The following is a 16,518-nucleotide window of genomic DNA, read 5'->3' on the forward strand; positions in this document are numbered from 1 at the left end:
TTGACACATGCCCCGGTGGAGTACTCTTATAGAATATCCACTAGTTTACCAATTTTGAAGTTTTGCTGACAGTCCGAACCATGGTTCAGTTTCCTTCCTCCGGCCCGAAAACCACTGTTTAACTTGGGAAAAAAAAAGTAGCTTGAATCTATATTGTATGGGCATGCATACAGCGTATCCAAGCCAGTCTCCAAGATCCCTTAACCGTCAAGATCCATCGTCCGCACCGAAAAAAAAGTGGCGCTGCGTGCCTCGGGTAAGGTAAGGTCCACGTTTCCGCGAAGCAGAGAACATGGATAAGCTAGTGTTGAGGATGGAGACTTAGTGGAGACGGGTTGCGTGGTGGGCAGCTGAGATCTAGTTGCGTACTCCATATCGCTGTATTGCTTGACATTTCGGATCCGCATTTTTGTGGAAGTCAAATATGTATCAGAATCAGAGAATAAAATGGAAAACGTTTCATGATTTGGAAGTTGAATATTCCTTTAAACACCTAGTAATGCAATTTTCGCGGTTTTTGCCCAGGGGCACAAGATGTAATGGAAATGTGCAACATAGAGAGAAACGAAAAACACAAAGTAGAGTTAATCAATGATTCAATGGGATTCCCAATGCCATAGTTTGCCGTATACCCCTTTTGCCTGTTGTTTTTCCAACAAAATAAGTTCCCGCTTGGTAAACGCGACCAAAGAGAAAGGGTATCAAAATATAATGTCTGACCAAAGTCTCCGCGTACCGGACGGCAATGCGACATGTAGGGTGAAGTCCAGAGACCTGGAAGGTGAAAAAGGGAGAAAAGAACAAGGGGAAAAAAACATTAAGAAAACACATAGAAAAAGAAAGATGCCAATCTATCAAGCTCGCCGTATCCTCAACTCCATGAGTCGTAAATGGTAGAGAGAAACAATATCAAAAGTCTCCCAGTCGTAAAGTGAATAGAACGCTGACGTTGCGAATGCCGTGTAACGTTGAATGAACAGAAATAAGAAAATAAAAAGGCCGTGATCAAACCCGAACCTCCAGGTCCAGGTTCATCGCCACTCTAGTGATGAGGAGAGGGCATGTGCTCCGATCCATCGACATCACTAAAAGGCGACTGTCGTTGAGACTCCGTATCAGTACCACTGCGCATTTGGTTCCGCAACGCAGGGAGTTGTCGCCTCCGAGCATTGATAAACCAGTTGCTGATCTGTATAAAAAAAGAAACCATTAGCAAACCAGCCACAGCAAATTTCCAGTCCTCGGTTGTAAATCTCACCTGACTAATTGAAAGCCCTGTCCTCGTCATAAACATCTGCTTATCCTCCTCACTGGGATAAGGATGATCAAGATGCTCATGGAACCAAGCCCGTAGAATATCCGTAACAGGCTTAGGCAAGTTACCCCGTCTCCGCTTCGTCTTAGGATCAATCGGATCTCCCATGATTCCGAAATTCCCCTGCCCGTGCCCCATCATCTGCGGCGACATCTGTTCATCCGCGTAGCCGATAGCAGGGTGCCCGTATGGCGATTGCGGATGCATAATGGGCTGAGCAAAGTGCTCGCCACGGGGATCAGCGGACATCGCTGCTGGTGTCGGCGCGGGCTGGCGGTATTCCTGCGCGACGAAGGGGTCGGAACGTGGGGGCCGCTCGGAATACCCATTACTGGAGGACGGATTCATTGCTCGGCCGGGTATGGAGTCCAGGTCGCGGATTGACGGCAGAATTGGGCTGGGACCGCGAGATGCGTGTTCAGAGAGATGCATGTGGTGGTGACCTGGATCTGGCAGGCGGGGTTGGTGGTCTGCGCCGCGGGAGACTGTATATTCGCGGTGGGGTTCGTAGGGCATATGGGTGGATTGGTTGCCGTATGGGATTGAGCGGGGGTCAGCCATCTCGTGACCTGAGGGTGGACGGTCTTGTGAGTGACGAGGGGTGGTGTAGAATGGGGAAGTTGATTCGATTTCATCGTGGAGGTGAGCGGGGAGGAGCTGTGGGATGTTAGATATGGATTCCAGATTGTATTGCTTGAAGGAGTTTAGGGTTACATCTTACCTCGCGGAATGAGGGGAGGGTTTGGTGAGGGTGTCCGGTTGACGACTGGGTTGTATACGAAATAGCCATATTGGTATCTTCGTCTACCTCATGGGACTGGGACATAGACAAGGTATTTGGGGAGGGAAAAGGATAGAAATGTCTGTAGGAAAAGAGTTTCACAAAGTATTACAAAATAGAACTATACTCGACACAGTCAGAATCGAATATCAGACGAGTTTGTAGTTCAAAAGATCGAGGCTCTCCAGAAAAAGATATAAAAGGGAAGGGATGAGGGGCGAAAGTATCCAAAGTAGCACTCACCAGGGAAACCAGGCTGATTTTACGTTGACATGGTAAAATAAAAAAAGAGAAAGGCCAAGATTATATGCAAGGTTGGGGAATGAGGGCAAAGATGGAAATGTGCTTTCCCAAATAATGCAGGGCCTCGTACATTATTTCAACCAAAAAAAAAAAAGTGGCTCCAAAATCTACATTAAAGTAAAGTAAATTAAAATAATAATAAAAAAAAGAAAAGAAAAAAAAAAGATCCAGCTGGTACATGTCCATGGAAAAGCAAGAACAGGGGGGGCCGAAAAATGACGATCGTGGGCTTGGTGGGTACATGAGTCGGAGCACCAGTGCTCCGTGTCAAGGGCCTGCAGAGCGGAGAAGGCGTAAATTCAAAAGTTCCTTAAGGTTGACAGATAGAGTCTTTCTTTGGTCTCTTTGGTCAATGGAATAGTCTTAGCGTCAGTATCTACTTCACGAACTACTCCCCGGTTCCATATATTAGAGATATTTTAGAAGTTCCAGGGTTTTGATTGGATGTTTCGGAGAAAAGGATTTTTCTTAAAAAGATAAATTGAAAATAGAATAATTCAAAAAAAGAAAAAAAAAGGAAGAAAGAAAGAAAGTAGTGGTTCACTAGTGTACGTCAAGTTCGGGAATCCCATGCCAGTGCTTATAAGCGGGCTCATAAGCGGGCTCATAAGCGGCCAGTATTACCATTTACCTTAAAAAAGAGATCTTCCAAGGTCCTTTAAAACCCAAATTAAAACATGAAACAACAGTACAGAACAGTATAGTTAAAAGTAAAAAAAGGTATAAAGGAACAATTGAAATAAATATATATTATAGGAAAGGTTGGGGAAGAGGGGATATCTAGCAGACGGCCACAGGAGTAAGGAGGAGGGGATTCTGTCATAATGTGCCTGAGTCAGGCTAAAGTTAATTATGGACTTGTATTATTCTGTAATTAAATATATATTAAATCAAATTACATCCATATTGCTTTTTCTGTGGGGGATCTGGGAGATTCACTCCGTACGGAGTACGGAGTAGTTCGTGGCAAAATAAAAACAAAAGGGAGGAATCATCCACTCCTATGGAAGAGGAAAAGACAACCCGAGTATGTAAACCAAGCCTCTCTCGTATGGTAAAAAAAAGAAAAGCAAAAAAGAGTCAAAGTGGATCTATTCGACAGACACCGAATCGAAGGAAAAGATCGCCGCTCCAAGGAGACTTCTCATTGGTTCCGAAAAGATCGTGTTCCGAGGAGAGCTTAACCTGGACGGTGGGTACAAAAGACAGAAAGGTTCTGGGTTTCGTTTGAACGAATCAGAAACCGCATAGATGGCGCCTCAGATCGATCGTAGATTGCCTAGAGCCTCTCATCGGGTGATTGATCGACCAAACAGAAAGGGAGAGGGGCTGGTATTGGTTTACAGGGATAGATCGCCTAGGGGTTCTTCAATTCGTATCTCCACTTCCTTCGAGAGCTTGTGGCGCCCAGGGCTTTTTTTGGGGGGTTTGTTTTTGGCGTCGGGATTTCTTTTCTGTCTCCGTATGTCAGATCAAAGATCACCCGGAGAACCCGCTTTGGTTTTTTTTTTTTTTCCCTTTTTTTTCCCTTCTTCTTTTGCCTTCCTGTTTTTACGTTATGCACTCGTGAGCTGGTACGTTGGTGGCTGTTGATATGATTGGAGTGAAGGTACGGTCGCATATGATATCTCAGGTGTATTGCATTTTTGGTACTTAGCTTAGGATGTCACCGATCGAAAAAATGAGTGATTTGCGCTAGTTGGGATCTTTGCCTCGATGTAATCTGGACCACTATATTCTGGAGCAGTTTCTCAGCTTGACACGACACACACACTAGCAGACCCGCTCTAGAAACTAGTTATATTCTGACAATTCAATAATGGCGCAAGTCTGTCATGTCATGTTTGGAGATCCCTGGACTAAGCGCAAGCTGAGTGTGATCCGGCCCAGTGCCAGTCAGCCAATCAAGTCATAACATGGAGTTCCCTTTTCTAGATTTTTTGCTGATTGGATAGGTTCTAGGTGAATCTTGTCGCACAATGTACTATGAAAAAGGTGGCAGGATACTATATTGGAATTGTTGTCAATCCCCTGTACAGCCCTATATTATGACCCCTATAATAATTCCATCTTTTTATCTGACACCCGAGTCTATTCACTTCAAAGTTTAATAACTGAACTTAACATCGCAGTCAACTCGGGCCCTAAGGTATGTCCTCCTTTAGGTCCATATTGTTGATCCACCCATCAAAGGGAAGACCATTTGTAAATTAAAATAAAACCAATTATTTCCGATCGGAAATGGAGCTGGCCTCGAAGCTTTGGATCTACCGAAACTTTTTTTTATCCACCGTTCCAGAGATCTGACTTGAAAACCCGGAACTTCAAAGTTTTATTTCGTGAAAATCTCAAATTGAGGTCATCACAAAGAAAAAAGAGAAAAAAGGGAAAGGAACTGGGATTCCAACCGATCGTCATACCTGCCATGCCCTTAGGCCCCATTCACGAGATCAGAGATCGTGCATGAAGGAATGCAGATCATCGGATCTCGCAGGCAACCAGGATCTTCCCTGAAAAATGACTGGTCCAAATTGCAGGTGATTGGTCCTCTCAAGGCTCTGAGTGCCATTAGAGGGGAAATGGCGAGGGGTAAACATAACATCTTGCCTTTCTTCTTGCATACACTTTGGGCCTATATGCCCTAGCGTCGGAGGTATTACTCCAGATCGGTGGAAATATATACTGATCCATGGATCTATGGATGCATCATTTGTCATTTCCGTTTCCCGGTTCTTGGGTCTACCGGGGGTTTATTTGGTATTTTATTTTATTTTATTTTATATTTTTTTAAGTTTTGTATTTGTATTTTATTTTGTATTTTGATTTTTGATTTTTGATTTTGTATTATTGAATTTGATTATGTATTTTATATTTTATAATTTAGTTATTATTAAAAATTTACTCCAATTTTAGGTGTCTAGCTTTATTTTTATTATTCTGACATTTGAGCTTCTATTTTATCTACAAGGAGTGCATCGAAGAATTTTTGATATCAAATTGCCAAGAATCCCTTCTGGAATTAATAGTGATCTAAAGAGGCTCGATTCTTATTTTCTTCTTTCCCTGTAGGTATCAGAAAAAGACCTTCGATTGGGAATATAATAAACCATAATAATGAAGTCCGTGGCAGTCAGTATAGTACATAGGACAAGCACTCCATAGCATAGTAACACAAGAATGCAACCTTAGGCATCCAAAAAGGGCCTTCTGCATAGATCCAACCAAATTAAATGTCCAGACCGTTAATAGGTGCATGTCTTCCAGCATGTACCTAGTTAAAACCTGGACAGTTCGAATTGTTTGCTTATTTGGCTGCCCAAAACAACCTAGACCCGTGTCACCGGAGGAGTGTTTATGCATGATTTAAGTGTGCCAAGGATATAGTTCGTGATAAGGCCGCCAATCCCTCACCCTTATGCGAGGTGATATTACATGCTCTTTTTTGATTGGTCAGACCAATACTTTATTGGCTTTAGATGGGGCCTTGCTTTCTCAAATGACGTGGGTGGGTGTCAGAGTCTCTTTCTTGAACGGGTAAGGTAGTTAGACTGGGCCCGGAAATAGAACTCCTATCCACATGGAGTGATATGACTTGTTGGATGGTGAAAGGTGTAGCCACAGACGGGGGCTCGGGTGATGGATCAGTGGGTTATGCATTAGTACCTGACTCGGCACCAGAGACCATGTTGATAGTACTTTATTTCTTTGCCTGCTGTCTGCTCGGCTGGAGCTTTGCTACCTTTGTCAGCTAAATTTAGAGCCGATACCTAATGTCACCTTGCTCGATTAGGAAAGACCTCGATTCTATGCGAGATGCTAGAAGTACAACTTCCTGCTACTTCCTGCTACTTCCTGCTACTTCCTAATGTAATATCATCGGCGACATAGGCAAGCATATATCCCCGTCCTAGATGGCACTCGTACCATCTTTGAACCGGAAGGCATACTCGTAGCGAGCAAGAGATAGCCCACTTATCACATGTACGAAACAAGTTACACACACTCGAGGAGTCTTTCTAGCATCTGTCTTTGAACTTTCCGGTATCGCAATATCGTGACTCGAGAAAGGCGAACACCGTAACAATTTTGTTCCATTGAATATACCGCAGCCGGGTATCTCTGAGTATTGTTCCGGCTTCGAACAACATTCTTCCTGTGTCTGCAACTTATGTCTGTGAGGGTATTACTTCCACAACGGTAGCACGCCTCCCTCTCACTATCGGAGAGAAGTCTCCAGCATGCTGCGGGTGACACTAGCGTAAAATCGGCGAAATATTACCTAGTTTTAATTATTTACCCTTCTAGTTATTAGGCACAGGCATTAGGCTCTGCGACATGGCTGGTATATCTCGTAATATGTTTGACTAAGCCTATCAGTGATACCGTCAAGTTCTCTTCATTAAGAGCTTGCGCATATCCCGTAGTAAATATCGATATAAGCTTGCGCCAACTTCGAGACAAAGGCTGAAGGAAAAGAGTTAGGCCTGGAAGGCGGAAAGGCAGAGAGGGGAGAGATATGCTCTCAGAACTAACTAACTACATATCTATCCTGAGCTCATGGCCGGGGACTCCCGGCACCCATCTCAGCAATAAGGAAGAGCAATTGAGTTTCTATCCCGAGATCCTATTGTCAGCTGAGAAACAGCAAAGCTTATAAACAGCAGATAAACAACCAGATCTGACCTCTGACCCGGAGCAAGCACCACACGACCTCAGCAGCATAAAGAAGGACATTCGGTTCCTTCCTTCTATAGCGATAAACACCTCATTGGAGAGCGATAGGTGTGTTTTCATTTCATCTGCCTATAGCTTGATACTGAAAGTTCTGGTGCGTGTATTAAGGGGCTTTCGGATCCTGCTTGGCTCGAAATTTTCTTCAAGCCTGTCCCAGAGTTGTTCGCCTTCTTGAGTTGTAATTCTGTAATTACAAGGAGTTCTGGGCGATGAAGCACAGATCGAGTGTGTACATCTTGGATGGTGGCTTCGATAGTGGAGTAGAGGAGGTCAGACAGTGAAGCACTGGGCGTCGGAGGGAAAGCGTTTGCAGAAATTATTATGGGGAGGATCACAGTAAGTTATTAGGGAAGAAATGTGGATGATGTTCATTAGGTGAGGGTGGTTGCTTGTTGAAAGAATGTCTGATAAGCATCCACCCTTTATGAATAGCTCACATAACGCCTTGTATATCCGGACGAACCTTGGAAAAGGATTGAAAGCTCATGGAAGCCAATAGAAGTACAGCGATTAGTTCATACCATTTTACCTGCAGAGGACCATGGGATTCTTAACTCTATTTCCTGTTTCTAGAAGATACTGTGAAGTTTAACACTGCCTATAGTACAGCTGTAAAGATGAGATATTTAATAGGCTACGCATTAGTACGAAGGAAGAGGTATCCAAACAACCCGACAATTGTCTTACTGTCTAATATAAATACCTCTATTAAACCTTTGGCTTCGGCACAAGACAAGCAATCGTATTCCAGCACAGCAATGGGGGTATTAGACAATATATTGATGAAGGTTGAGGCTGCTCCTACTGTGGCATGGAGTAAGACATTGCTCTCGCCATGAGCTGCTAGGTCACGTAGCCACCTATTCACGCTGACAACTGATGTATTGATTGGAAGCACTATTCGTCTTAAATCTCACACTTGTACGAACCTAGAAAACCCATGTCGCCGATGATTGGGATGGGACCCCGCAGAAGTGTTGCCAAAGGACGCCGCTACTCTTGTGTCTTGACGTAGGTTGTAGAATCTTGCTATTAAGCCTGTAAGACGAAGGGTAGACAGGTAGAAATAGGGGAAGATAGTTGTATTAGAGAGGGGAGATGAACTCCTAGTTATCTGATATCCTAGGCCACTGACCTGAACTATCAGACATCGACACCATCTTCACTGCTTGACTACCTAAGCAGTCATCTCAACACTAAAGAGCTCGATATAGAAACCATCAAGCCAAAATTGTTGTCTACGGTATATAGGACCTTTGATTCCACCTAGATCTTTTCTCTCTGGTTATCAGCTCAGTTAAATTCATTCTTGCCTCCTTTACAGGATCCATCTAGCTGTCTGTGTTATATATATATCATCATTGCTACTGTTTCTGTCTGCAATTAAAAGTTAATAACGGTGTATGAAGTATCGGTGTGCACGTCTCCTGCCTTGTCATCAGGTATGCATTATGCTGCACTGCCCGATTGGGGCGGCCCCAGCCCTGGAGAACTTTTGAAACGGCCCCCACAAGGCTCGACATTCTACCCACGTCTCCCACACGAAAAAAACAAAACAAAAAACATATAGAAGGAATTGGTTTTGCAGTTAGTTCCCACCTTTTTGTTCAAAGGTATGCATAAAACAGAGGGTTGATCAGTGTATCTGTAGTTGGTACCATCATTATCAATTTAAGCCAAAGGGGATGACCCGGCTCTAATCGGGTGCCCTACATTACGCCCCATTTATGGCTGAGCCAATAAAATCATCTTGCTTTACTTTAGCTCCATGCCTAGGCTGTCAGCCTGGTAGGGTATCAGCTCATTTGCTGGGCTGGGTTTATGCGTGGGCCGGCCCCCTGATGGTTGGAGGGATGAGGTTTAAAGAAGGCCCTTTCCCTCTTGTTTTCTTTCTTTTCTTGATTTCAGAATCTCTACTCTATCAGTTGCTTTGACAGTTAAGCTTTCACAAAAACGAAGTACATAATGCGTATCACTTTATTTCTCTCAACGGCACTAGCTGCTCTCGTCACCGCGGAAGAATCAACCAGAATCAACTATTTCGGAGGTGGAATGCAATGGGCTCATAATGTCCACCTCCATCCATGGACCAGCACGGCTGCCAGCGTCGCTGGGATCAATGCCCTTGCCACTACCTACCGAATTGGATGCCTGAGCGATGCGCCCAAGTCTGATTGCGAAATTGCTACGCCCTGGACCATGATCCAGGGCCCAGAAACCTACAGCCTCACAGGTGTTTATACCGTATCGGGCTCAGGAACGGTCAATGCTGTGACTGGAACCCAAAAATTTGACTGCACTTTCGCCAAGGCTACCGAGTCTCCTTCCTGTTCGTTTAGCGCGAAGGTCACCGGCACCACTGCAGGTGTTTCGTATTCTACATCCACCTCCACCTCCACCAAGAGCCTGCCAACCAAGTCCTACACTTCCTACGGGATCGATGTCACGGCGGGAACAGCTCTATTCACTGCCACCCAGGCAACTCAAACTCCTAATGGAGGAGCCGCCATGGTTACTGCTGCGCCAATGGGGGCAGCTGCTGTCGTAGCTATTGCTGCTATGCTCTAGTGCTTTGCTTGTTCGGCCTTTGCATCCAACGTTCGTTTTTATTTGAAAATTGAACGAAGAATGTTTTGATGAAATACCCCAAGCGCACAGTCGATTGAATTCTCATGTCATGTTTGCTTTATGTTCTATTCTTTTTTAGAAGTGATTTGATCGTCTCAACAGCAGTGTTTATTGTTCTTATTTAGTGCATGGGTATGTGAATGGACATGTTATTTACCCCAACCCCTTTTAGAGTGATGTATAGGTTAACACTGCCGTATAAATAAGTGATTGTGGCACAATGATTGTTCCAAGTTTCCAACAGTAAACTTTGAGCCTCACCTGGGAAGATCTGTCTCTTACACAAAGAATGCTTTTTTAACCGCCTTTATAAAAAAGACACCTAAAAAGAAAAAGAACATCTGAAAAGACATGACAAGGCCGCATAAGCGGCCGACTATTCTTGTAACCTGTGAATAGGCTGAGGTTCTCCATCACCCCGAGTTGATAGGGTCTTTGGACAACCAACACACCCTAAACTATCCATAGCAAAGCTACGATTCATGCCATCGTGAGTATCGAACCCTGCTTTTCCGAATGAGGATACATCTTAATGGCCCCTACCTAAGCATCTGCAATACGTAGGTATATAGAGGTATATAGAGGACGGGGGAGTATGCGCCCCATTAATCTTTAAAACTTCACCCTTTGCAGTCGTATCGGCCTTATCCATTACCCACCATCCAAGCAGTGGTCTTGGCGTATGTTCTTCTCGATTACTACAGAAGCCACCAGGAGACCCTGACAGTCATAGGCACTAATTGGGGCAGTCGTACCGGAGAAGAAAACTCGAGCCGTTTGACGGGCGTCCACAGATCCGGGATAGACTGACATAATGTAAATTGTTAACGGCGACGGCGCGCGACGGCGCGCGACGGCCAACCTTGTGGGCGCTCTTGGCTCTCGGAGCAGATAACGCGGCCCACCCTCATTTGCAATTTCAATGACGGGCGTAGATAGATATCGGAAAAAATTGGATGGTGAATAGTGATGTAGGGGAACATGTGTATGTATATAAATAGACCCCTCTTTGTTCATGATGTTGAGATTAATAGAAGCTATACTTCACTCTATCTCCCCTTATTATCGCCGGTTAGTGTACTTCTGAAATCTGAGTTATCTTTACTTTGACTAACAGCATGCCGAAATTGTAAAGAACCTCCCAATGACTTCATATTCCACCGAAAGTGAGGAATGGCCTCTAACAATTTCTCAATGGCGTGAATTACAAAAGACTGTTTCCGAGCCAACTCACATTTTGTCCCTGCTCGAACGAGCACAACCATACACATCAAATGCGTGGATCTCATTGGCAACGCCCGAACAAATCATTACGCAATGGAAGAATATCACAGCACTTCGATCACAGGGGAACGATCTCCCATTATTTGGCGTGCCATTTGCCGCCAAGGATAACATCGACGCCGCTGGGTTTTGCACAACGGCTGCATGCCCATCATTTGGCACCGAGCCTGTCGCCACCGATTCAACAGTTGTGCAACGGTTGAAATCACAGGGAGCCATCATCGTTGGCAAGACCAACCTTGACCAGTTTGCCACCGGTCTTGTCGGTACGCGTTCACCGTATGGAGCCGTTGCCAATTCCTTCGATCCAAATCGAGTCAGCGGTGGTAGTAGCTCGGGAAGCAGCGTGGTAGTTGCCCAGGGACTGGTTCCTTTCTCACTTGGCACAGATACAGCAGGGTCAGGTCGTATACCTGCAGGGTTCAATAATCTTGTTGGACTCAAACCCACACGGGGCGCTTTGAGTGCGCATGGCGTAGTACCAGCGTGCCGCTCACTTGATTGTGTCTCTATCTTTGCCCTGACTCTAGAAGACGCCGACCTGGTCCTGCAACTGGCCGAGGGGTATGATGTTCAAGATGCATACTCGAGAGATCGTGCCAGCTGTGCAACTCACAAGTCTCCACGAGGAGCCTTGCCCTCACAGCCGACACTGGCTATATGCTCCAACCCTGAGTGGTTTGGCGGGACCGAGCAGGCTGCAGCATATCAGGATGCATTGACCAAAACCCAGAGGTTAGGGTGGAAGTTAGAGTCAGTTGACTTTACACCCCTCTTCTCTCTTGCCAGTCTCCTGTATGAAGGCCCATGGGTTGCCGAACGATATGCTGCTATTGAGAAGTTCATCCGCTCAGTTCCAGCCGAGGCCATGGACCCGGTTGTTCGGAGCATCATCTTGAAAGCCGAGAAATTCTCGGCTGCAGATCTCTTCGCGTGCGAGTACCATCGACGGGACCTGTCCTGTGAGATCGAGACAATCTTTGGGAAATACGACGCGCTACTAGTGCCTACAGCTCCCACATTCCCTTCGATGCAAGATCTCAAGGATGAGCCGGTCGTGGCAAACAGTCAACTGGGTACATATACCAACTTTGTGAACTTCCTGGATTGGTCTGCTTTGGCAATTCCGGCTGGCTGGAGAGAAGACAGTCTTCCTTTCGGTATCACACTGATAGGAGGGGCGTGGGAAGAGCCACGATTGTTGGAGCTCGCTCGGCACTGGATGTCTGATGCCCCGCGCTTGTTAGGAGCGACGGGTGTGGAATATCAAGAGCCTTGCTCTGGGCTTACTGCCACCTCCAATTCGATGCAGTTGGCGGTAGTCGGCGCCCATCTTTCTGGCTTCCCTCTGAACAAGGATTTGGTCTCACGGGGCGCAACCTTGGTCACTGCTACAACCACAGCTCCGTGCTACCAGCTATTTGCACTGCATACAACAGGACCAGTGTCAAAACCTGGTCTGAAAAGGGTTACCGATGGCGGAGAGTCAATCGAAGTGGAGGTTTGGAATATGCCGCTCGACCAGATGGGTAGCTTTCTCGGTACTGTTGCAGCGCCCTTAGGCATCGGATCGGTTGAGTTGCAAGACCGTCGGTGGGTCCACGGGTTCATCTGCGAGTCTGTTGGCTTCGAGAATGCAAAAGATGTCACCAGTTTCGGCGGATGGCGAGGGTACACCCAGTCACTGAACACTTCCACCACCGAATCGTCGCGTGCTGCATCTACTACACCTGCAACAAGCATCGGTGAAAATCGTATTAGGACGGTTCTGGTTGCCAACCGCGGCGAAATCGCACTGCGCATTATTCGGACCTTGCGTGAGATGAAGATCTCGTCCGTGGCTGTCTATTCAAGTGCCGATGCTCGCGCACCACACGTTACCGCTGCGGATGTTGCGCTTCCGCTGGCCGGAAATACAGTATCTGACACGTATCTGAATGGCAAGCAGATACTGGATATGGCTATTAAAGCTGATGCCGATGCTATCATTCCTGGGTATGGATTTCTGTCAGAGAATGCCGACTTTGCCGCCGCCGTCGAGGCTGCAGGTCTGGTATGGATTGGTCCAACTCCGAAACAAATGAGTGATTTGGGCTTGAAGCATCGTGCTCGTGATATCGCAATTACCGCCGGTATTCCTGTTGTTCCCGGAAGCAAGGGTTTAGTCACCAGTGTTGAAGATGCACTGGCAGAAGCAGAGAAAATCGGCTATCCAGTGATGGTAAAAAGCACCGCTGGTGGTGGTGGAATCGGCCTTCAGCGGTGCGCCGATATTGATTCACTCCGAGAGGCGTTTGATGGTGTTCGTCGACTGGGACAGGCAAATTTTGGCGACGACGGTGTTTTCATCGAGCATTTCATCGACCGAGCACGACATATTGAGGTCCAAGTGCTCGGTGATGGCACTGGTCGAGTCATTTGTGCTGGTGAGCGCGACTGTTCGCTGCAGCGTCGAAACCAGAAAGTTGTCGAAGAATCCCCTGCTGGATTTGTCCAAGTCAAAGTTCGAGCTGGAATGCGCCGCGCTGCTGCTGCTTTGGTTGCTTCCTTGCAATATCGCAACGTAGGTACTGTTGAATTCATCTTCGACATCGATAGCGAGAAATTTTACTTTTTGGAGATGAATACACGTCTCCAGGTCGAGCACCCAGTGTCCGAGGCTGTAACAGGCCTTGATCTTGTCGAATGTATGATGCGCATTGCCATGGATGACTGCGCGACTCTTTTCCCGCAGCAAATAAATGAGATTCCGGTCTCCGGTGCAGCGATTGAAGCTCGTGTTTATGCCGAAAGCCCCCTTCAAGGATTTCGACCTTCTCCTGGGAAGCTTTTGAATGTCGAGTTCCCATCAGGTGTCCGCGTTGACACTTGGGTCAGTTCAGGCCAGGAGCTTTCGTCATCTTTTGATCCAATGGTTGCAAAGATCATCGCACACGGCGGTGACCGTGCTGAAGCTCTTCGAAAGCTCTCGGATGCTCTGGAAAAGACAGTTATTACTGGTGTGGAAACCAACCTGAGATATTTACAGCAAATTGTTGCTTGGAAGTTGTTCAACTCCGGGGCCTTCACGACAGGATCGCTCAACACTTTCCCATACGAAGCTCAAGTCATCGAGGTCATTGATGCTGGGTCCGACACGGCTATACAGGACTTCCCTGGCCGTGAAGGTCTTTGGCATATCGGTGTGCCGCCCTCCGGCCCAATGGATTCCTACTCGTTTCGTCTCGCCAACAAAATAGTCGGCAATGATGACCATGCCGCGGGACTCGAGTGCTCGATTCAAGGTCCGACGCTTCTGTTCCATTCCCCAACCACTGTTGCTGTCGTTGGTGCTAATTCCCCTATATCTGTCGACGGGGAAGAAAAGGAGCCTGGCATTGCCATCAGTATCCAAGCTGGACAGAAACTTTCCATTGGCACAGCTAACAATGGCTCCCGAGTTTATCTTGCCGTTCAAGGCGGTATTCAGGTCCCTGAAGTCTTAAGCAGCCGCTCGACATTTGCAATCGGTCACCTCGGAGGACATAATGGACGCAGCCTTTGCATTGGTGATCTTCTCCCATTAGCACCTGTTACAGAAAAGGAACTTCCATTGCTTAGGTCACCAATTTTTTCCCTACCGATACCTGAGAACCGAGAATGGGTCGTTGGCGCTATCCCTGGGCCACACGGTAGTCCGACTCATTTCACACAGGATGGGCTCCAGGAACTGTTCAATGGCGAATGGACTGCCCACTACAATAGCAATCGGGTCGGAGTCCGTCTTACCGGGCCCCGTCCAGAGTGGTCACGGCAAACAGGGGGTGATGCTGGCCTGCATCCCTCCAACATCCACGATAGTCCTTATTCAATCGGGAATGTGAGCTTTACAGGCGACGAGGCAGTTGTCCTGACAGCAGATGGGCCAAGCCTGGGAGGCTTTGTCACATTTGCCACCGTCGCAGAGGCCGAGATGTGGAAGTTTGGTCAGATGCGGCCAGGGGATCGCCTTCGGTTTCATCCTATTTCTCTTGATGACGCGCGGACGCTTGCGAAGGCCCTCGAGCATTCAATCGCCACTCTCAGCCCGCTGACCAGTGGGAACTTGAGACAAACAAGCTCTGTCGCTGTCTTTAGTCCGATCGTAAAGGAAATCTCCGAGGCTGGCCGCTTCATTCGATGCTGCCAAGCAGGCGATCGAGCCTTGTTGCTCAACTTCGGCAACGAAGATAACTTCACACTACGGCAAACATTTCACATCATGAGGTTCATTGAGATGCACCGAATTTCTCCAATTCCAGGCGTCGAGGAGCTCACATCAGGCGTCCGAAGCCTCCATATCCGCATGAAAGCAAACTTCCTACTGCCTCAAGTCCTTGATGCGCTGGTCGCGCATGAGATTTCTCTTGGAACACAGCTTCCCTCCCGACTACCCTCGCGCATCGTGCATATGCCTCTCGTTTTCAACGATGAGAGGAGCCGCAAAGCCATTGCCCGCTATACTTCGACTATTCGTTCCACAGCACCGTACCTACCTAGTAACATTGAATTCTTGCAGAAACTGAATGGACTTGACAGTGCCGATCGGGTGGAGAGTAATCTCTATGAAGGCGCATTCCTAGTGTTAGGCCTTGGTGATGTGTACCAAGGGTCTCCCTGTGCTGTGCCACTGGATCCCCGCCATCGACTTTTTGGAACGAAGTACAACCCATCCCGATCCTTCACTCCTCGTGGCGCTGTCGGTATTGCTGGTCAATACCTATGCATCTATGCAACCGACTCGCCTGGCGGGTATCAACTCGTCGGTCGTACGGTTCCTATCTGGGATGAGTTCTACAAGCCCGGGCTGGGCGAGAATGCTCCGTGGATGTTCTCACTCTTGGACCAGATTCGTTTTTACCCTGTCACCGAGGGAGAACTTTCAGCAGCGGAGGCGGATGGAACCTCCAGTGATCTTATCAAAATCTCTGACACTGAGCTAGACCTCAATGAATATGAGAAGTGGCTGGCAGAGAACGAGGACGATATTACTGCTGTTCGGGAGCAACGATCGAAGGCAATGCATGAAGCAGACTTCTTCGACGATCTGCTCAAACCATACAATCCGATCACGATGCGGCCAGGTCAGGGACAGGAAAGCGACGGAGCTATGACTGGAGAGCGGGTGAAGGCACTTTTACCTGGGAGATGTTTCCGGTGCGCTATCGAGGAGGGAGATGAGGTTCAAGCAGGAGACCCTCTGGTGAGTACAATGGACCTTGACATCAATATACAAGCATCGAGCTAATTATATTTAGATCTGGATCGAGTCCAACAAAATGGAGGTCAAGATTTGTGCGCCAGTCAGTGGGAAATGTGTGAGATTGCTGGTCGCAGAGGGAAACATCTTGGGGCCCAGTGACGATGTTGCTATTATTCAATAGGTGATGCCACATGTACATACAAAAGGAGCAACACCATGAAATATGTTCAGATGATTCGTTTCGTTATATCG

General features: G+C 47.0%; 3 protein-coding genes across 3 annotated transcripts; 2 read left to right on the plus strand and 1 right to left on the minus strand.

Annotated features, from left to right (window-relative positions):
* Positions 1-1,042: 1,042 nt before the first annotated feature.
* Positions 1,043-2,141, minus strand: N7537_006392 (homeobox domain-containing protein; the record flags this gene model as incomplete). Its single annotated transcript, XM_056897449.1, has 2 exons — positions 1,043-1,972; positions 2,037-2,141. 2 exons carry the CDS (start codon positions 2,139-2,141, stop codon positions 1,043-1,045), a joined length of 1,035 nt encoding a protein of 344 aa, XP_056753234.1.
* Positions 2,142-9,098: 6,957 nt separating this feature from the next.
* Positions 9,099-9,701, plus strand: N7537_006393 (uncharacterized protein; the record flags this gene model as incomplete). Its single annotated transcript, XM_056897450.1, has 1 exon — positions 9,099-9,701. The coding sequence occupies one exon, from the start codon at positions 9,099-9,101 to the stop codon at positions 9,699-9,701; it is 603 nt and encodes a 200-aa protein (XP_056753235.1).
* Positions 9,702-10,905: 1,204 nt separating this feature from the next.
* Positions 10,906-16,447, plus strand: N7537_006394 (uncharacterized protein; the record flags this gene model as incomplete). The annotated part of the gene is made up of 2 exons (XM_056897451.1): positions 10,906-16,266; positions 16,322-16,447. The coding sequence occupies 2 exons, from the start codon at positions 10,906-10,908 to the stop codon at positions 16,445-16,447; spliced, it is 5,487 nt and encodes a 1,828-aa protein (XP_056753236.1).
* Between the last annotated feature and the right edge of the window lie 71 nt (positions 16,448-16,518).

This window comes from Penicillium hordei, assembly GCF_028827395.1.
Source record: "Penicillium hordei strain IBT 12815 chromosome Unknown utg000003l_segment0_segment0, whole genome shotgun sequence".
In the NCBI taxonomy this organism is placed as follows: domain Eukaryota; kingdom Fungi; phylum Ascomycota; class Eurotiomycetes; order Eurotiales; family Aspergillaceae; genus Penicillium; species Penicillium hordei.